Source organism: Paroedura picta, chromosome 4, assembly GCF_049243985.1.
Source record: "Paroedura picta isolate Pp20150507F chromosome 4, Ppicta_v3.0, whole genome shotgun sequence".
Taxonomy (NCBI): Eukaryota; Metazoa; Chordata; class Lepidosauria; order Squamata; family Gekkonidae; genus Paroedura; species Paroedura picta.
This window is the reverse complement of record NC_135372.1, coordinates 112,434,874-112,456,696: the sequence shown is the minus strand read 5'-3', so window position 1 is coordinate 112,456,696 and position 21,823 is coordinate 112,434,874. Positions and strand designations below refer to the sequence as shown.

Here is a 21,823-nt window from a genome sequence, read left to right as displayed (position 1 = left end):
GCATGAAATTGGGGTCACCATGGGTGGGCAGGTAGTTATGAGTTCCTGCATTGTGCAGGTGGTAGGACTAGATGACCCTGGAGGTCCCTTCCTACTCTATGATTCTATGATTCCTTACACTAAATCAATTCTATAGCAATACCTGTTTTGCAAAGATCATTTGGAAAAACTCCTTCAAGGCAGTCCTAGACTAATGAAGGGAAAAGAAGTAGCACAACCAATGTCCCTTCTGATTTTCAGAACATGTTCCCAGTCTTACAATATCCTCACCATTATCCTCACCATTTCCGTATCCTTTTGGGTCCAAATAGTCAAACTGATGAACAGAAAAACAAGAAGAAATGTGGCTGCTAGAAGTGAACGCCGCAGGAAGCATCTCATGGCACTTTGGGAAGTAATTCCCACTCCAGAAAGCTAGCGATTCCAATTCTCTCTGCCTTCACCCTAACGGCAGGGGGGGAAAAACAAATACTATTCAGCGTCTCAATACCCAACAATAAGGCTTCACTCATGATACTATACTAGCAAATCTTTCATGAACCTGGGGACTTAATCACAAATCCAACTGCCACAGCAACTTTACTGTCCCAAAATGCACATTAGCCTTTTAGAATCATAAAAGTAATTTGAGAACTATAAAAAGTCTGTCCACAGACAGAAGAGATATTTGCATATTTAATGGCCTGTCAAGATATTCAGGGTTTGATTAAATGGAAAACAAGAATATCCAGCACATTTTTCATTTTCAACTTTATGTCATCTTCAGTGTAAAAATTAAACTGTGGTATATACAGATGATACACACCAAATACAAAGACCGTAATCCAATGCAGAATTAAATGTGCTTAAGCTTAATTGTACAAAGTGCCGGCTGGTCAATGCCATTGTGTTCCCCATAACAAGCTATGGGTGAGAAAGCTGGTCCCTGAAGAAAGAAGACAGGAGAATAGATGCTTTCGAATTATGGTGTTGGAGATGAATGCTGCAAATAGCCAACAAGGTAGTTTTAGAGAGGAGCAAACCAACTATGTCAGTAGAAGGCAAGATGTTATGGCTAAAGCTCGCTTACTTTGGACACATTATGCAATCAAACTTGTTAGAAAAATCATTAATGCTCAGCACGGTCAGCGGCAAAAGGAAACTTGGTTGCGAAAGGATCTGCTGGCTTGACACAATCATAGCCGATACAGAGATGACCATGAACCAACTAAAAGAAGCAGTCAGACAGAAACGTATGGCGAAAACTTTCCTATAGAATCGCCGAGGGTCAGACACAACTGAACAGATAACATCATTATAAGAAGCTTCATTGTACTTTAGATTGTATTATTGTCCATATCATTCGACAACAATGAAAATAATAAAAGAACCAGCAAAGAGAAAACAGTTGAATTATGCATATCCTAAAACAAAATTAATGTCTGCTGCATATGTAAGGAACATGTTAAAATTTTCAGCTACCTAAGTAATAGATATAAATAGTAGTTCATTCTCCAAAAAGGTATATGAAGAAGAAGAGTTGGTTCTTATATGCCGCTTTTCTCTACCCGAAGGTGTCTCAAAGTGGCTTACAATCGCCTTCCCTTCCCTTATATGAAGGATATAGAAGACAATTTATGCCCTATATAATTTGGTAAGCTTATGTTAGCAAACTTAATGGAAATAAATGGCATTGAGCAGAAATGATAAGGCCAAATGTGAGACTATTTGGTCATATTAATGCATTATAAGATACAGTATTAATATTTTGTATTATATTCTATTATGCTTTGTGCAAAGAACATCTATGTGAATATCTGAATACCCATGGCCTTTGAAAGAGCATTAACAATGTTTTTTTTTTCACTGTGACAATCTAACTGGACAAAGATAAAAATGTGTATGAGAGATTTTACTGCAATCTTAACCTATTTATTTGTTATTCTTACATTTATAGACCGGCACTCTCGGCAGATATGTTTCATGGCGGTTTACAGGTATAACATATAAATAGATATAAAAAAAACCTTACACTCAATGACAGCATAATCAATAACCTAACCTAACTCCCTTACGAACCCACAACTCTGATGCTCATAGTTGTTAATTCTCCACTGGGTGTAGGTGATGTTAGCGGGGGGGGGGGGGCTGCAGATTATAAGGGCAGGGAGGGACCCGCAGATCAAGAACGCCTGGCAGAAGAACTCTGTCTTGCAGGCCCTGCCTCTCAGTCATTTAGGAAGGCAACTAATTAATTAATTTATAGTGTGATTTAAATACAGCCTCACTCAGATTGGCCATCTTGGGCAGTGAACATCAAAGGAATACACAATATTAGAACAATAAAACAATGCATAATAAATCATCATAAAATGAAATTATAATTAAAGCTTAAAATGTAAAAGGATTGTTGCCTGCTGCTGGTCTATTTGGCATTGCGTAACAAGGGCAACTAAATTGGGAGGAGTTGGGGTGGGCAAGGGAAGGGAGGTTGGGTTTGATGTGTGATGTAATCCAGATTCTTAGTTGGCTGTAACCATAAACCTGGCAAAATTTAGGAAGCCCTGCACAAGCATAAATAGGAAATCTGCTGGTATATCTGGAGATACGTTGATACCCAAGAATAACTTCACCCTGAAATCGAATTGCACAGCATCAGAAGCTACTGCTGACCAGATAATTGTCATGTGTATTGCTTTGCAAGATCACAGTCCCCGCCCTAGCAAACAATGTCTAGGGTCCCTGATGCTGGATGTGAAGGGCTATACAGTGTCACTTTGTACCAAGCATATCAATAATAATAATTAATAATAATAATACATTTCACAGTCAAAGTTCAGTAGTGGAATAGGCTGCCTAAGCAGATGGGGAGATGAGGGGGCACATCAGCCATACTACTTCATTTCCAGCACAAAACCATACGTGATGTCATCATGTTGGAGCCCCTCTGTGGGACTCTCCTAAGACTCTAGAGCTTTTAGTGAATCCTAGAATATTGCCTTGAAAGTTGCCCCTATCCTCCAATTCCCAATACAGAATGCAGGGGCATGCTATTGACATTTACAGAACAAGCATCCCTAGTGGCATAGTACCGTACATGAATGGAAGGCCCTAACAGGATTGCAGGTTTCTTCTACAAAGAGTAAAGAAGCCATGCCAGGTAAGTAGGGCCCATAGGGGGTGGCACCCTCTTGGCCTCACAATTTCTACCAGAATCTGGAAGTGCCGCACATGTGCGTTTGCGGCTGCACATGGTGCAAACGCACATGCATGGACCTGCCACGTGTGCGCATGGGCTGCCATGCATGCGTGGCGCCTGGATCGCCGTCCCCCCCACTGGTCCGCAGCCTAAAAAAGGTTGCAGACCACTGCCCTAAGTGATGCTCCCAGGGGCCACACCCCCTTTGAGCACTCTCCTGACACAATGGCAAGCCTGGAAGACAGAGAATCTGTGATATTGAGAGACAAACCATTGAAGCGGGAATCAATCGGACTTGTTCCCCCTGCTTTTTTGGCCTGACTTCCAATAAAGATCAGGGAGCTACTTATATGCAAAGTCTTATTAACCCGCTCCATCATCGTGCTTTTATGCTTGCTAGATTAAACATCTTCCCCCTAGCTGTTCTAGCAGGCAGATAAAGCAATGTAACAATTGGGGACAGAAATTTTGTCAATTAGAGCCTGACTCACTACCACATATTTTGCCCATTGTATTTTATGCTTTAACAATGACTTATTGTTCCTATCACGGTGGACCTTTCTGGCCCCATGGACAGAATCATAAGCCATTTGTTAACTAATAGATCCCCAGAAATAACAGATCTGGTGGCCGAATTCTTGGCTACTGTGATAAAAAGGGACAGTCGGCTAGGCAAGAAACAGTTCTAGACCAGGGGCATCTACACTTGGTGGAAATTACTGATTGTTGGGCATTCTGGAGGAATCTATTGTTGATTGCTGATTATTTTACTTCACTTATTTATTTTAATTAGACTATGCAATTATTATCAATTAATTATGAATTACCCCTATTTTGACGATGTTTTTATATGCCGTTAAAGGTTATTTGAAATTTGAATATACTGCAGTTTAAATGCTGTTTTAATGTCTTAAATGTTTTTAATGTGGAAAGGTTTTTATGTTCATTGCTTGGGGTCGAAAGGCAGCACAGAAATGTTTTCGATAAAAATATTATTGCGCAAGGCTGGTAGAAACTGGGCTGTGGACCTCCAGTAATATATTTTTTTCAGAATGGTAAGTTGCAGGTAAGTTCCTGTGCTCCTTCACTCCCTGCTCAAACAGAAGTTGCCTGGCAGGAAGGAGTTCATCGGAGATTCCTTCCTGATGCACCGTTGTTATGCATGGAGGAACTGTCCCCAGTGGGAGAAACATTAAACAATACACACACAAACATCACACAAAGCCTGAAGTGATACAGCCTTATCACAATGTGCCTTATCACAATGCTGCTAAATATAGAAATTGCCCTAGAATAGAAGGGCTAGACTGGTTATTCTTTCTGACTCCATGATACTATTAGTCCGGCCTCAAGGCAAAAGAACAGCACTTAAACCTTAATTAGTACTTTCCAATTTCTGCATACAAAGAAGCATACAAAATATTGTGCAAAGGACCTACCAGCAATTGTTCTGTTTATCTTAGGAATCAGGAATGTATCAATACACAGCAGTTTTCAATAAGGCATTTTAGCAACATGGCCACTGTTTGCTCCCTGGTATGCAAAACAACCAGACAACAACGTTCAGTTCCTTTCCTGTTCTCAATGCAATTATGCAAAAACCTGCCTCAGTCCATCCTTGTCAGCATTCTAAAATGGAAGCAGAAAAAAGTGGAAGAGCTCTTCCCAAGATGTTTGTGCTCCTCTAATAAGCACAGCTCTGTAACAAATACAGAGAAAATTAGATCAGCAAGGCAATCCTCTGCAAACTTACTCCAGTCTAACTCCACAGAAGTCAGCAGTGCTTAGACTGGAGGAACAATGCATAGGATTGTACTGCAGGTATCCTAATTACCTACTGTGGAAGCTTGCACACTTTCTCCCCAGTCCCTTGCGATGAGATCCTTTGGCTAGCATGTAGCCCTGTTAAAAAGCTGGGACAGAAAGGTGGCTGTTTGCTTCCAGTTAAGCAAAACATTGGGAATTCTTCTTGTGAGAGCACTTAGATCTACCTACCATCTCCCCCCCCCAACTACTCTTTGTTAATGGTCCCCATTTCCAGTGTCACCTCAAAGTACAACACCTCAGGGTTTATAGTAGTGTCTGAGGAATAGCCTTCGAGGTGAGGGAGGAAGCCATGCAGAGCTTCTTAACAAAATAACTATTTCTACAGTGCTCAAAAGTAAATATGGAAGAAGAAGAGTTGGTTCTTATATGCTGCTTTTCCCTACCCGAAGGAGGCTCAAAGCAGCTTACAGTCACCTTCCCATTCCTCTCCCCACAACAGGCACCCTGTGGGGTGGGTGAGGCTGAGAGAGCCCTGATATCACTGTCCAGTCAGAACAGTTTTATCAGTGCTGTGGCGAGCGCAAGATCACCCAGCTGGCTGCATGTGGGGGAGCGCAGAATCGAACCTGGCATGCCAGATTAGAAGTCCACACTGCTAACCACTACACCAAACTCCTAACCACTACACTCAAATGGGACAGTTCTAGAATATGTCTAAACCAGGGGTAGTCAAACTGCGGCCCTCCAGATGTCCATGGACTACAATTCCCAGGAGCCAGGAACATTCGCTGGCAGGGGCTCCTGGGAATTGTAGTCCATGGACATCTGGAGGGCCGCAGTTTGACTACCCCTGGTCTAAACAAACAAAAGAACATAGAAAAGGTTACTTGGTGAACTTACAATCCTTGAACATCTGGCCCAGCCTTGACTGTGTCACATCCATGCTATCAAGCCAGCAACAAGCAAACGTTCCACAACACGCTCAGCAAGTGCCACACAAACTCCTCCGCTCTCTGGACTCGCCTATACTAACCATTCTCTGTACACAGGCTATGTTGCACACAACCATACTAATCACAGTGACACATAATCAATGGGCATAAGCAGAGTGTACATTCACAGCAAAGCAAAACCAGCTTCTGCAATGTATGGACAGAAGTCAGCAATTACAGTGTTAATCCCCCCAGTTCACTTCCTAGTTTGTCAGCATCCTAAATCTGTTCCCCTGAAGTGTCTATCATCTCCCCCTTTTCTTTTTCCTCCCCCTCCCCCAACCTCTAAGAAAACTTCCTGCATTGTGCAGGGGGTCGAACTAGATGACCATGGAGATCCCTTCCAACTCTATGATTCTATGATTTCCCCCCCTCCCTCCCTTCCCTTCTTCTTACATGGACTCCCAGGGGTGGAAGGGCTTGAGCAGGTTGACATAATTCAGTCCGGGCTTGACTCCTGGAAGGTTGACATAATTCAGGCAGGGCTTGACTCCTGGAACTGAACCTGAAACCGGATATTTCAACTCTCCCTCTCTTGGCTTGACTGTAAATGGCCCTTCCTGAGCAACTGGTTCCCCGAGTTTCTAAACCTGTCACTGAATCTCCTTCCTTAAATTCATGCAGGCTTGCATTTTTATCATACTACAACTTCAGTGTGAACTGGGCTTGGGTTAATTCTCATGAACCAAAGCCAGCGTTTCCCGGAGTGAGTTCTGCATTTTGTCCATATGGTCCACAGTGGCTGTGGGCCAGGCTGCTGATTCCCCTTCCCACTGCATTCTATCCACTTCCAGGGGTCTCCTTACTTGTTGACCATCCATCAGTCTTGAGTCTACTCCTCTGGGAGGACTGGCACTGCAAGATGCTGAAGAGCCAGAGACTCTCCTCTGGAGCCCCTCTGGATGAGGAAATTCCATCCTTGGTCCCTGTGCTCTTTGCCCCTTGGGCACTCTCTGCTATATGGTCAGGACTGGCCATTAATCTCATTTTCCATTCCAACTAACCAAGAAGTCCCTAACGATCAACAATCTGCATCTTCCCTGTGCCTGAGGTTACTCAACAGGTTTGTGTGCCTTCACAATTTGATCATCTGCACTGCCTACCATATTAAGGCTTGCAATGAAATAAAGTCCTTTGCTAAAAGATATGTGAGACTACACTGCATCCTGCCCCCCCCTTTGTACTCACATCTCCCTTCTTGATAGCCCCAAGTATGAGGATAGTTTTGGAAGAGTAATTTAATCTTGGAGGGGTCTCGGAAAGTGTTTTGGGGAACAATTAGGAGGAATCTTTGATGGGTTTCCTCCAGATTCCAGGCATCCTCCTGGGCAGCTCAATATTATTAGCAACTCGTTATCTGGCAGCAACTGATAGAAGAAGGTGAGAACCCTGGCACAGGATCATGTTATGGCAGGTAACTTGTGGAATTTAAATGATGGATTATGTGCAATTTGAAAGTTTGCAACCAGCATACCTCAGTAGGAAAACCAGGTGCATGAGCCAGTGTAGGCATATCCAAGAGCCACCCATGGTCACTGAGTAAATTGTGCTTTATTTCCTCTTTGGCTTTGAGTTGCTTCCTATCTGTCTATTCTTCCTGTTTAATTACATGTTGTTGCAAAGCTCCTGTAGAGACTAAAGTGACTAATCTTTAGGAGAAAGGAATCTTTGAGAGACTCCCATCCACCTGTACCTCAAGATTGTTCAGGCTGTTCAAGATACTAAAAGTCTTAAAAGACAGCTCCCTTTCAGGATCAAGAGGAAAACAAAAAAGGAAGGGGGAATGACAAACTGGGCAGGAGAAGCCCAACCCCCTCCCACAGAAACACACACATAGCTGAGGTAGATCAGTCAGCCAGCTACCTCTTCCTCTCAGGATGAGATGGGAGAATTAGGCGCTGCACCAGTGGAATGCCCAGATGAGTAGCCAGATTTAGAGGCGGAACCACCAAAAGAAGCCTCAGGGGATAAAGGTTGTTCTTTCTGGAAGGGGACAAAGAGACAGAAATCAGTTTGTCTCTCACTTTTGGCATTTCCCAAGCCAGCAGAGTGCCAGGTGACTAGCACAGCACTGCTTGGTCAGCTCCTGACACTGAATTGTTGCAGGGTGAAGGACTCAGCCAACAAAGAGCCCCTGAGTTTCAGTAATTATGGTGATAAAAACAAAGAAGCTAGTCAAGCCGATCATGAGGGGCGACTTTGGCAATCATTGCTCTGTCTACCAAAACTCCTGGTAAAACAGAGTATTGTTTGTGCCTTGTTACTAATTGTGTTTATTTTCAGATAGAAACAGAGACAGATCTTTCCTGATACTTGCCTTGCTTGTGGACCCTGAACTCTGGTCCTCCCTGCTTTCTTGAACAGAACATCTGGCACCCAGACCTGTTGTGGACTGGTTAGCTAATTATGCTCCCTTTAATACTTTATTTGTAATTGCTCTGGGTATCCTGGAAGCCCCTTGACAGAATAAAAGCATCAGGCACCAGCCTGAACATTACAGTTGATTTGTTACCTTTATTGCCTGTGTGAGACTGGAGACTATCAGCAACCACCAGGCAGAGTCTTGAACGTGACAGTGCCCTTGTATTAAATGGCTCCATCCACACCTGTATTGGATAACAGCAGCCATTTGCAACTGGATTAGCATGGCCTCAAAGCATAAGCCACTGATCGTTGTTCTTCAGCTATGTGTAATTTACATGGCATTGAACAAAGCTTATTTGTCCCAAGGATGATGTTGGGAAGCAGGTTTTTGTTCCTGCTTCCACTCCTGGGCCTGTCATCTCATCTTGTGCTCCTCCTCCCAGAGATTCACTGGCTTTCTTCCCATCCCCCCCCTCCCCCAAACTGCATTGATGCTAAGTTTTGGAGAATATTGCTGCAAAGCCTGGAGAAAGTAGAAATGTTTGGATTTCCCGCATCTCTTTCTCCACAGTGGCCATTTTCCTCATCAATACTGTTGTTATTATTCTAGCAATTGAATATTGCCATGATATTAACCTTGCAAGTCAGAAGCCTTAAACACAGCTATAACCATTGCCTTAAACCTCTCTCCCAGGCTGTATATGAGAATTTTAATTGTCCCTCACCTCATAAACAAGCCCATGTTATTTCATAGCTTATTTCCTCTTCTGATGAGACTCAGTTGATCAGCACATTTATTTATTAAATACACCAATGGGAGAATGCTCCTGTACTTCCACCCTCCCTAAAACAAGGTCAATCCCCACAATGACTATAATATAAAGGTTTCCTTTTCTGCCTTCATCTGCAAGTGAGAAATAAGGGTTTTATAGAGCACTTACAACCGTGCTATATTTTCTTGTTTTTTAAAAAATCTGGCAATGCCCATCTCTAAGGAGTCCCATGCTCACTTCGTCTTAAGCCTGGTTCAGGAGATTTCTGCTATTCCCCACAATCCTTGCTTGCAGAATTGATTATTTCCTAATAATTCCTTCTGCTACAACAAGTGGGGCTGGGCTTTTAGTACTCCTTTTCAACAAGTATGATCATTCTTTTTTAAATGTTCATAACCCTGCAATTACAAAATTAAAATTATGAAAAATGAAAGAGCACAAGTTGCAGTTGAGAAAATAACTGAAGCTTTCTCTCCTGCCAAGAAAAGGAACTGATTAAGAATGAATTCAATAAGTAATCAGTCAAGCACCAGGGAGAGGCAATGAGCGTTTACAAGGGAGCAGGAAGAAAAGCCATTCCCACAACACCCCTCTGTCACTTCATAGCAGCCTGATTTTCTGCTGTGCAGGATTAATTTACTCCAGTTCACTTGTGGACTATTCCCTACTGGGAGAGACAGGGCTGCAATATGTGTTCATTTGTTTATTTTTACATAATTGGCTCTGAGATAATTTTTTTAAAAAAAGAACAATCAGATTTGTTGGAAAGGAAAAACCAGGGCCGTTCTGCATTCGTCCAAAATAGCACAATGGTTACTAATTGAAATCGCTACAGTTTTGACGTTATGCACAACGTCGTTGACAATCTGCAACACTCCTGAAACCGATCCGCAAAAAGCGCTTCGTTGTAGCGCTTTCAGGGAAATCCCAAAAAGTGGATTCACCCTCCGGAAAGCGCTACACTCCTGCAACAAATCTGCAACACTAGCGGGAAAGTTCTGTGCGTTACCATTGTTGCGGTTTCTGCAAAGTCCCTCCCCCTGGCTCTCTCCTCTAATCTTCTGTCGAAGCGATCGCCATTTTTTTTGTTCCGAGCGAGCGGAGATCAACGCACCGGCAAGCCTTCGTTTACCCAGTGAGGCTTCCCCGGCTGCAGTCCCTCTGTTTAAAGTCACCAAGCACAAGCATCGCAGAGGCCCGTTTGCTGGTTTATTTTCACTTTATTTCTCACACTGTTTTTGGCCGAAAATCGCGCCCGTGAGGGGGGGGGATTTTTTTTTTCACTTGGGGGGAGCGTGGCAACGATGAAACGGCAGCTCAAACATCACCTGCTAGCTGGATGGGTCTCTCCGTTGCAACGAATCAACACATATTCGTTGCAACGTGTGTGTGTGTTTTTTTTTAAACCTTCCTTAAAGGGAAAGGGGCTGTTTGGGAGCATGATAACGGCCGCCCATTGGCTGCTTGACGGCCAGGGGCGGGACACAGCTCAGCAATAGCGCTTCCTTTCTAGCGATTTTTGCCGAGATCGGAACCCTGTGGGAAACGATAGAAACGCAATTCCACTACAAAGGCAAATATGCATAACGACGAATTCCACTATTTATTTTCGTTCAGCAAACAATTTGCTACATGGATCCCGGTGTGGAATGGCCCCCAGTCTTACTCAGGAAAAGGATCTGTTCTGGAATGCTAGGGCCCAAGGCCCTCAGCTGAGGAAGTAATAGCAGAAGTGTTATGCACACAAAAACATATACACACAGAGAGAAACAACAGGATTTAAAGTTGCAACAGCCATTCCTCAGTAGCATTTTGTCAATCCCCATGTTAATGGCTGGTGCCCTGAATGCATTTTAAGGAAAGGGGGTCACCACAAAAGAGTTCTAGGAAAAAAATGCAGCAAAACAAATGATTAGGATAGTCCATTTGAATAAGTGGCCTTGCAGTTTAAATCAGGGGGAGTCAACCTGTGGTCCTCCAGATGTTCATGGACTACAATTCCCATGAGCCCCTGCCAGCAAATGCTGGCAGGGGCTCATGGGAATAATAATCCATGGACATCTGGAGGGCCACAGGTTGACTACCCCTGGTTTAAATCACTAGAGTGCAAGCAACCATAACGCAACCTGGCTTTTATCTCAGCTATAAACAGCCTGCCTCTCTTTCATCCAAGGAGTTTCCTTTCAAAAAGCATCAAGGTGACCAAAAGGGACAGTAGCAAAGGAAGGAGCCTCAGATTCATGCTTGAAGCCTGGCTTTTAAAACAACTTTCATATTCTTTAGTTAAAGCCAACATCCTACCCTTGGTAAAACACAGGTCCATTCCGCACAAGTTTAATGTAGCAGGAGTGTGGCAAATTGTAATATACTAATATGCAGTTATGCATGAGGTCGTATACAATCTGCCACACTCCTGAAACAGTCCCGCTAAAAGCGCTTCGTTGTAGCGCTTCCAGGGAAATCCCAAAAAGTAGATTCACCCTCTGGAAAGCGCTACACTCTTGCAAGCAATCTGCAATAGTTTCGAAAAAGTTCTGTGCGTGACCATTGTTGCGGTTTCAGCAAAGTCCCTCCCCCTGGCTCTCTCCTCTGAACTTCAGGCGAAGCGATCACCATTTTTTTTCTCAGAGCGAGCGAAGAGCAAGGAACCGGCGAGCCTTCATTCACCCAGCGAGGCTTCTCCGGCTGCAGTCCCTCCACAGAGCTGCTTTAAAGCTCGCCTCAAGTCACCAAGCACAACACAACCCCGTTTGCAAGTTACCTTTATTTTTGCCCGAAAATCGCGCCCGTGCATGGGGGGGGGATTTCTTTTCACTTGGGGGAGCATGTCAACGATGAATCGGCAGCTCACAGGCCAGCTGCCAGCTAGATGGGTCTCTAAGTTAGGAGGAAGCAAGGAATCAAGGAATCAAGGCATATTTGTGGCAATGAGTTTTTCTTTTTTAAAAAAACCTGTTCTTAAAGGCAAAGGGGCTTTTCCAGAGCATGCTAACAACCGCCGATTGGCTGCTCGTTTGATTGACGGCCAGGGGCGGGACAAACCATGGAAAAAATCGCTTCCTTTCTAGCGATTTTTGCCAAGACCGGAAACCTGTGGGAAACGATTGAAACACAACTAGATTCCACTACAAAGGCAGGTATGCGTTACGCCGAATTCAACTATTTAAAATTCCGTTTTTTCTTTCCGAAAGCAATTTGCCACATTGAACCTTGTGCGGAATGAGCCATAGGATTGTGCCTTTCAGAAATAAACACAGAGTGACCAATATACAAATTTCTGGCTCTCCATTTATGGGAGGGGAGGAAATGTTTTTCCTTGCTGGTTGCAATTGCAGCCGGAAATGGTGTTCTTCTATAGGTAACAATAGAGCTAACAACGTTTATGAAATTAGGGATACAAGGCAGAAAATCTGGGCAAGGAGGATTTCACAGGTTGTTTGTTGTGTTTTGTTTCAGATTTGGCAGAGCAAAAATGAAATCAAACCTTATCTGCCTCGCTAAAAGTATTACAATGATTGTGAAAGATGCTCAGGCTGAGACTCATGAGTCCCTGGTTGGGGGGGGGGGGGAGTTCCATAGGTATAAAACAGCAAGCAGGACCACTTAGCCACCAAACGAGCACATGACAGAGCAGGATTTCTACCTGGGTCATACAATTCATCTGTGCCTGGCTCTCACTTACTTGGACTCAAATAATCTACTGAATACATCATCTGGGAATCATAGGTAGTTTCCTTCTGCAAGTATTTGGAGTAATATAGGACATGTTATGGCAGGTACCACACTTTACCAGGGGAAAAATGCCCAGATGCACCAGATACCAGTCCATTCTTATTAGGTGTAAATGAGTCTAATTCTGTGTGAAAATGACAACTTTGCCCCCTAAATAACCTCCAACAACTCTGTACCACTATGTTGTGATCGAAAGGTCACATCAATTAATAGGGTTTACCCTAAAATGTTCTTTCTGCACATTTTGTAAAGTAGGCAATGTTTCAAATTAAACTAAGAAGCTTCATAGGGGAGTAAACATGGATAAATCAGAGCAGCTGAGTCAGAAATTCTTCAAAGCAAATATTAGTCAAATCATGGAAGCAGAGAGAGAGGAATGGAGGAATTCAGAAAAGTTCTCACCAGGAGATCTTTGTAGTATCATGGCAAAGGCCCATCTAATGTTCCCAAATGCATTGATTAAAGTCAAGGCTGTTTAGCTGCAAGCCTGCAGTAATACAGGGTTTGTGCTTTCTACTCTACCTGGGAAAGAGTTGCTGTAACACAAAGATCTGCATATTTCAACGGATTATGTGGTCACGGCGGCACTCCTGCTCAAGAAACAACATCTCACCAAATCCTGTCATGTGAGCTAGTTTGGTATCTTGCTAGTTACTAGTTATTTCTTAATTTTGACTCTCGTTTTACATAAAAATTAGGAAAAGAGATTAGAGTTGCTCCATGGGCACAACATATTTTTAGAGCCATTGAAACCTCTATCATTCTCTGTAAACCGGAATATGGGGGAAAGATCTAGGATGCCAATATTCTCTTATTTAAGAAGAAATGTAGCAGTTCCCTAAGCAGTGGATCAGACAGGTAGAAGAGCAACAGGGGCCAGAAAACTGGATCTATACATGCTAAAGATTGCTAGGAGGTGGCTGGAGATCTCCTGGGATTACCAATGATCTCCAGTTGACAGATGAGTTCCCCTGGAGAAAATGGCCACTTTGGAAGGTGGTCTCCATGGCATTTATTCCCCCATTAAAGCCTTCCCCTCCACAAACCTCCCCTTCCCCAGGCTCAACCCCCCCCCCCCCCAAATCTCCAGATATTTCCCAACTCACAGCTGGCAACTCTAGTCGTAGTTGGAAAATTCACAGTAGATTCTCCCCTACCCCATCTCGCAAGTATGCTCAGATGGGTCCTAACAGACTGCAGTTCTGTTCAAAGCTTTAATGATTTCAAACTTTGCTATACGCTCTTTAATTTAAAACGGAAGACTGAAGGAGCTTACGTAAGTAGAAGCACTGTACTTGTTCTCATCAGCAGCTTATCTGATGATGGATTTGGAACACTTGCCAGAATATTTATAACTTTGAAAAGCTTTAGGGATTCCTGCCCCCCCCCCCTGCATTTTATATTATTGAACGAGCTACATGAGATCCTGAGTTTGTGCAGAAATGTATTCTTTTTTTGTCCAGGTAGTGGTGTCCCCCCCGCCCCCAACAGAATTCCTGTTACTAAAAAAAGTAGTACAAGCATTTGCCAGCATTACATTTGTAAAAAAGGAAACTGCTAGATCATTACCATGATTACAGGCATAAGGGCAAGGCCATGTAACAAAGAAGCCAACTAATAAGACAGGAGCCTGTTAGACCGTTACCCTTAATTTAGATGAAGATGACCAGCTTTTATCTGGCAGCACTCCAGTGCCGTTAACAAGCAGACATGTAGCAGGTGAAGCTTTTCCATCATTCTGTCTGTGCGCCAACAAACTTCACTCAGTCAATTTGCATGGCACACTGCACTAACGTCATACTAATCTGAATTGGAACGCAGACTTTATTGCTTTTGATGTATCCAGCTTTTCATCCCCCCCACACACACCGAATAAATTTCCAGTTTGCTCAGACTAGAAAGAACCCAGACAGATGATAGTTGCTACCAAACAATCTGATGGCAGTTTCAAAATTTGCTATGAACGCTCACAATAACCATTTCCTTGATTAGAACAGTGATAAGGCTGGAAGAGATAAAAAGGGCATCTAGCCCTGTCCCTCCCTTGGCATTAACTGTGGTCAAGAAAGAGGAAATTCCCATTGCACCTCCCCTCCTACAGCAGGCAAACCTACTGTTTTGCATCTGAAACTCATCACAGAGATAATAAAAACAGGAACATACTAATAGGGCTGTATTGTCACAAACTGATCACATGCAAATGCAGTAGCCAATGCCAGGATATAAGGGATACAGCAGTCCTCCCTAGCCATTCCTGCTCCACCAAGGGCAATATTTAGGTAGGGACAAGAACTTCATAACAAGATATCATCATAACTCAGTCAAGAGTGTGAAGCAGCTTTATTGCATCGCAGGATTTACATTAGTCTTTTAATCTGCTTCCTCTGGCACTGCTTCTGTATGCCAAAATAGATGAGGCGGGGAGGTTTTTGTTTTTATAAAAAATAGCCCCCCAACTGTTCAGGGAAGTGGTGCTGAGAAAAGGGGGCAGGATTATGAGGAGTCTCCCATAAGGGTCTACCAGGGGTAGAATTTTCAAAATGGACAAGCATGTTAATGTCAACAGTTTCTTCTTGGGCACCAAGAGCTCAGACTGTGGCTGTTTTAATAGCCAGCAATAGTTCAGATATATCCAAACTGAACAAGTCAAGGTTGGGGCAAACCAGTGTTTCTTTGCAAGCCAGAAGTGAAAACCATCATTTGACTGTGGTTTCTGATTCTAGTTTTCAGGCAAATTCTGATTTATGCAAACTATAGTTTGCCTGGTATAGATTCAATAGCAAATTTTTGGACCGCAGTGAGCAAAGGAGAGGAGGAAATGGTGCATCCACAAGCCTGAAGCCAAACTGAGATTTGGGAAATACAAAACCTTCCTTAATAACATGCATCAAATGAAAGGAACTAAAAATGACAGAAAGCCTACATTAAAAACAAGTCAGGGCAAAGTGCCTGGGGTGCGCCAGAACATCCAGGGAAATACAACAAATTCTAGGTCACCAAGGAAATAACCAGCACCTTGGCTTGAACCTGGTAAATTCCCAGTAACCAATGGAGTGACTGCAGATTTGAGATAATATGCATGCTCCTAATAGTAAATGAGCTGTGGTGTTTAATAGTAGCTGAAATTTCTACACTGTTTTCAAGAGTAGAACCATTTAGCAAGTGTTAACAGTAGGCTAGTCTTGATGGTACTGTGACAAAGATCCACAGGCCAGTTTGGCCATATCAATGTAGAAAACCATTTTCTAGGTTAAATATATTTTCACTTATTTTGCCTGCAATAAGTGCCAGGTGGAATATAATCTGTAGACTCTTAATTGATGGTCAGCTGAACCCCACAGTGTCCTACAAGAATTCAGTGTTCCTGACCAGCATCACCTCAGACTCATCAGGATACAGTTTCAGCTTGTTCACCCTTAACCATTTGACACAGGGCAACCAGGCAGTGGATCAGGTTAGCATTGTCATGTGGTCTGGACAAAGAAATATAGAGCTGGATGTCATCAGCATACCAATGACACATGTCTCCAAACCCATGAATAATAGCCTTCAAGTGCTTTTCACAAAGGTTAAACAGCATGACAGGTAAAACTGAGCCTTCTGATCATCAGTCCCTCACTGATGATAAATGTTCTCCAACAGCAACCTTCTTAACCCCTAATTAGACATAAGGGGATGTCTACCACAGTGATGTGCAACCATTTTGAAGGCTGAGATTTTCTTCATTCAAAAACATCACAGCAGCAGCGGAGATGAGAGATAGTGCTCACTGGGCAATGGAGACACCCCATCTCACCTGCTGGTTGCTCCATCATTGCCTGGCAAGACTGCCCCCTTACTTCCACTGCCACTGGGCCCCTATCTCTCTGCACCCATGTTGCTTTCAAGCCTCCTATAGAGGAAGCCCACATGGGTTTCTCCCAACCCAACTCAAATCAACTTTCAGGGTCAGGCAACTGTGGCTTTGTTTTAAAGAAGAGAATTAAAACGGCAGTGTTTCTCCCTACGGTGAACATAGGGATGCTGTAAGATCTTTGGCTCCTTAAGCATATCTAATGACACCTACTTCTAGTTCCAAATGTCAAAACTGGTTGGTAGAGTTCAGGGAATCAAAGTCTCCTGACAAAGGAGAACAGCCTTTGTTTACGTTTAGATGGAAATGAACAACTAAAACCACAATTCTGCCTCTGACCCATGGCCCAGCAAAGCAATATTGTGAGCATAGGTAAAGGTAAAGGTATCCCCTGTGCAAGCACCGGGTCATGTCTGACCCTTGGGGTGATGCCCTCTAGCATTTTCATGGCAGACTCAATACGGGGTGGTTTGCCAGTGCCTTCCCCAGTCATTACCTTGTGAGCATATCCAACACTAAAGAGAAAAAGGACTGTAAGCTGCTGGTCTCTATGATGTCTTAACACATGTTTATTTCTTTTTGCCATATGAAAAATAGGGGGAAATGAAAGCTAAAAACACAGAACATCCAAATAAACAAAATAATGTAAAAATACATAAATAAAAACATAGCTAAGAAAACACTCTGAAGCAGGTCTCTATAGAATCTGGCTCAGATATATTCAGCATGGTTTACTTTCAAGAAAATACTCTTAGGATTGCACTGTACATCTGCCAAAACAGTTTATCCTCCAACAAATGGCTCGTGGCAAAAAGCTGTCTTACATGTCTACCTAAAGTCAACAAGCAAGGCATCCTCTGCACCTCCTCTGGTAGGCCTATCCAGAAGAAGACATCCACCCCAGAAGAAGCCCATGAGCCATACAGAGCAGCAATAGGAAAAGGTATCACTAGGAGGAAGCTGGCTAACAAGCATTACTGGTGCGTGTGAGCATGTGAGATGTGGGTCAATAAGATTCTTGGCCATTCCTCAGGAAAAATGCATCAAAGCAAAATTTAGGGTGGTCTAGCCTTAGTATAGGAGATGGCTTCAGATTTTTTTAAAAAGCTTTCTCAGATTCCTCAGGGGACAGAGTTATACCTCAGAGGAAAAAATCAGAAGCAAGGGCTGTATACAAGCTATTTTCTTACAGGGACCAGCACCATCCTTCTTTCAGTTTCTGAAGTTGAAACCATGCACTGCAGTGCTTACTGCATACTGTCTCTCCCTTTCTGTGTGGGAAATCCACAGAGAAGGATACCAATATAGGCATAACAATCCTATTGTGAGAACACAAGGGGAAAGATAGTGGCAATGATCCCGTGTCAGAGATCAGTTATGTGAAAAACCTTGAGGTATTTCTTTTTATTTTCCAGTCACACCAAAGTTGCAATCATGTGTGTACTAACTTGGAAGGAGGGTAATGCCCATTGAATTTAGCAGAACTTACCTCCAAGTAAGCACAGTACAAGTGCCTCCAGGTTCCAGTCCTTTTTCTGACAACTCCTCCTCCTCTCTTGGGAGACTTTAGAATTCCAGTCAATCACCATCAACATGCCATTCCTCTTTTACAATGCCTGCAAGTAAATAACTTTGTCTCCATTCCCTGTAGAAAATCTCAGGAAATAAAATCCCACCAAGGCTCAACAGACATGCAGTCAAAGAAAGAAAATTTACAATCTAGCCACACACCCAGCACACATCCACTTACAACCCATCTGACAACCAGGAAACCACACTCCTCCAACCCACTACTGTTCTCATTTCCCCTTTTAAACATATTTAACTCATGCTCCTTAAAGGAACAGCCCCTCCGTTTCAAGACTTCAGACTGGATTTCTACCACTCTTACTATAGTCAGGATGAGTTACTCCTGCTGAGTTGAATAAGTCCATGCAAGTCTAAGCATTTATTAACATGCTGTCTCAGCAATAAAGTGGATCTATCTGCTATCAATAAAATATTCTGACATATCTCAAAAGTAGGAAATGTGCTAGGGTTGACAGGTCCCTCTGGCCACTGGTAGGAAGTGGGTGGGTAGGGTGGGAAACTCCTTGAAATTTGGGGGTGGAACCTGGGTACGGTGGGGACCTCAGTTCGGTACAATGTCATAGAGTCCACCCTCCAAAGCATCCTTCCATTTTCTGCAAGGAAATTGATCTCTGTAGTCTGGAGATGAGCTGCAAGTCTGGGGGATCTCCAGGTCTCACCTAGAGGCTGGCATCCCTAGTACAGAAGTGAAAGTAAGTGAGCACAGGCCAGTACTGAGAACCAGTTTTAAAAAGTAGCCAAGGGGAACTGCCTACCTTCTGCTTTAGGGTTGCCAGGGCCCCCTTGGATGCCAGTTCCAGGTTGGGGAACTTCTGGAGATTTCAGTATGTCTCCCAAAGAGCACTATGGTCAGCAGACCAAAATCTGCTCAGGATCTCTAGGCCCAAAGATAAGGTGACCAGATTTTAACATTGGTAAAGTGGGACACATTGACCGGGGGTGGGGGGGGGGTCTTGATTAAAAGTTTGGTCTATATGGAGCACCAAAAAGTTTCATAGAATGCATAGAATGCAAAAATAGTATTGTAATATATATTTTTTAAAATTTCAACGTGAGTACAATTTTCCAGGTACCCCCTGTGGGACAATCTGGTCACCTTACCCAAAGAGGTGAGATTGGCCTGGCCCCAGCAAGGTGGAATAGTCTGTCCACTGAGATCAGGGCCATGAGGGATCTTAATCAGTTCCTCAGGGCCTGTAAGACAGAGGTATTCTGCTATGCCTTGAGGCCAGGAATGCAACACTGAATAATATCTAGTTGGCTGGACTCCCCAGGGACACACCTGCTGAAATACCAAGAGAAGACCTACCATCCAAAGAATGAAACTCTCCCTTGGCTTTATACTGGCCATTTGAGGAGGGCTGGTGGTCAATATGACCATATATAGTCATCTAACCAGATACATGCTTAACCATTTTTTTTTTAAATTAAAATACTAAAATTAATTAACTCCAACCCTTTTGGGGAAATCCCAGGGTTTCACAAAACCCTGGTTTAGAAAGCTTGCTCTAGAACATTCATTTTCTCCAGGCAATCTGGTCTCTAGAGATGAGGTGTAATTCCAGGGAATCCCCAGGTCCCGCCTGGAGGCTAGCATTTTTAGGCTTTGAGGCCCCTCTCTCTGATGCTGGTACTGGTAAAAAGTGCAAGTCATTTTCACACACCCGCCCATAATCTTGGTCCAGTTTCCCCGAAGGTGGCAGTGGAAAAGCAACCTTGTGAAATAGTTCAGTTTAATGTCTGCTAAAATAAATTAACAGCCAAGTTTACAAAGGTGTTCATACAAATGGCTGAAATGAAGGAAATGATGAAAAAGTATAAACAAAATGGCTTCAGTGATAAAGGCCAGAAAGAAGGCCACGGTAAAAATTGTTTCCAAACCAGTTTTTTTTTGGGAAAAAGATTCCTTTCTATTTTGAGAAAGATAGCAAATAAATTTATAAGAAAATCCAGTAATTACAGCACAGTTGTAGTTTAGAGAGCAACTCTAAACAGGTCAATGAGACCTACTCCCAGGACAGTGTTCTTTTGTAATCTTAGTAGCACATCCTGCCCATCTGGAAGCACACAAGCAAACACCAGCATCATTAGGATGTTCAACTGGGGACACCAGTTTCCAGGTGGGACCAGGGGATTCCTTGGAATTGCAGGACATTTCTAGTTTCTCTGGAGAAAATGGGTGCTTTGGAGAATGGACTATATGGCATCCCCCCACCACCACCACCACCACCACCAAGGCCCCTGTCCTCCTAAAGCTCCATCTGACAATCTCCTGGAGTCTCCCAACCTGTATTGGGCAAGCCTACTCTCTCCATGCCCCTCTGGTGGCCAAGGGGGACCTGACAACCATAGAGTTCACAGATATCAGAGCAGAAATCCTCCTACTGTCTTTCTTGATTTTGCTATCTGTTCCTAAGACTGCATGCATATGGCTCATGGTTGCTTTAGGTACTATTTCACCAGTAAAGGATGTTGTAGAAAGACAAACATTTCCCCAATTGCTTGCTTATTCTGTTTCTTAGCCCTCTCTTATCAGAAACTTGAAGACCAGGCAGGGTCAATCTTCTCCTATTACAAAGCACCACAACAAATTTAAACATGCATTGTGCATAAGCAAACAACACCTGCCATCCTCTTACCTTTGAAACAGGGACCCTGAAAGTTTCCATTCTGAGCCCGGCTTTGTGAATGACAGGGAAACAGCCTTCTGCGAAACCAAGTGCTGTCTTAACTGTGACAAAGGGCCCACCCTCACTAATGTGATTTGGCAGCAAGTTAATCTTATTGTAAGCTCTTGGGTTTTTTTCCTGGAGGAAATTGTAACTTACCTGAAAACGCCTTGTCAGCGGCCAACTCTGAACTAGGTGTGTTTAGCTCCTGCTGCATGCATGTAGACTTTAACTTTCTGAACTCAGTGGTTTCCCCTCCCTTTTTTATAGAATTACAGAGCTCTGTGGGAGTGGCAGTAACGCTAGTGTAGTTGAACCTTCCCCTGTGTAGGATCATGGTTTTCAGTGACCTGGGGGTTATATTTTGCTACGATGTCATTCTAATTTATGGTGGGATACAATTTTCTTAGTTTTGAAGGTTTTCAGATTTCCCATCTCAACAGTTGTGCTAATACTGGATGGGGGTAGACTGAATTTTCATCTTATTTCTGAAAATTTCTCTCTCTGTATGCTTGTGTCCATCCCAGTTACTTAGAAATGAAAATACCAAATATTAAACAAGAATACAGTAAAGAAGACAACACTCTTTAAAAAGAATCTGTAGCTGTTGTTATAAAGGCAGCTTGGGTTTTTCATAAAAAGTTTCTACTGCAGATTAGCTGTCACCTGTGTCTGCTTCACATAACCCAGTTGCCAGGTGAATGCAGATAATACCTCTTTCTGAGGGCGGTCACTGTAAACACAAGCTACAGTGATCAAACAACCTCAATATAATAATAATAAAACAATGACTTTATGACTCTGCAATCTGGATGGTACAATAAACAACTAAAAAGCCTTCAATAGATAGCTTTATAGCCTAGAAAGACTTTACAGATAGTTCTGCCATCAGCTCTTACAATCTC

General features: G+C 43.1%; 1 protein-coding gene across 7 annotated transcripts in view; it reads right to left on the bottom strand.

Annotated features, from left to right (window-relative positions):
• Window positions 1-21,156, bottom strand: part of LOC143836175 (alpha-1,6-mannosyl-glycoprotein 4-beta-N-acetylglucosaminyltransferase-like) — a 32,368-nt gene extending 11,212 nt beyond the window's left edge. Inside the window, exons 1-5 of one of the 7 annotated variants that reach the window (XM_077335132.1) lie at window positions 21,078-21,156; window positions 18,149-18,275; window positions 7,771-7,920; window positions 6,744-6,792; window positions 271-444 (exon numbers count right to left, since the gene is read on the bottom strand). In XM_077335132.1, coding sequence (XP_077191247.1) covers window positions 271-381 — 111 coding nt within the window. In that variant the 5' untranslated portion in view covers window positions 382-444; window positions 6,744-6,792; window positions 7,771-7,920; window positions 18,149-18,275; window positions 21,078-21,156. Of the gene's footprint in view, window positions 1-270; window positions 445-6,333; window positions 6,463-6,743; window positions 6,793-7,770; window positions 7,921-18,148; window positions 18,276-20,888; window positions 21,024-21,077 lie in introns of those variants that run through there. The other 6 variants (XM_077335131.1, XM_077335129.1, XM_077335134.1 and 3 more) reach the window with 6 other exon arrangements.
• Between the last annotated feature and the right edge of the window lie 667 nt (window positions 21,157-21,823).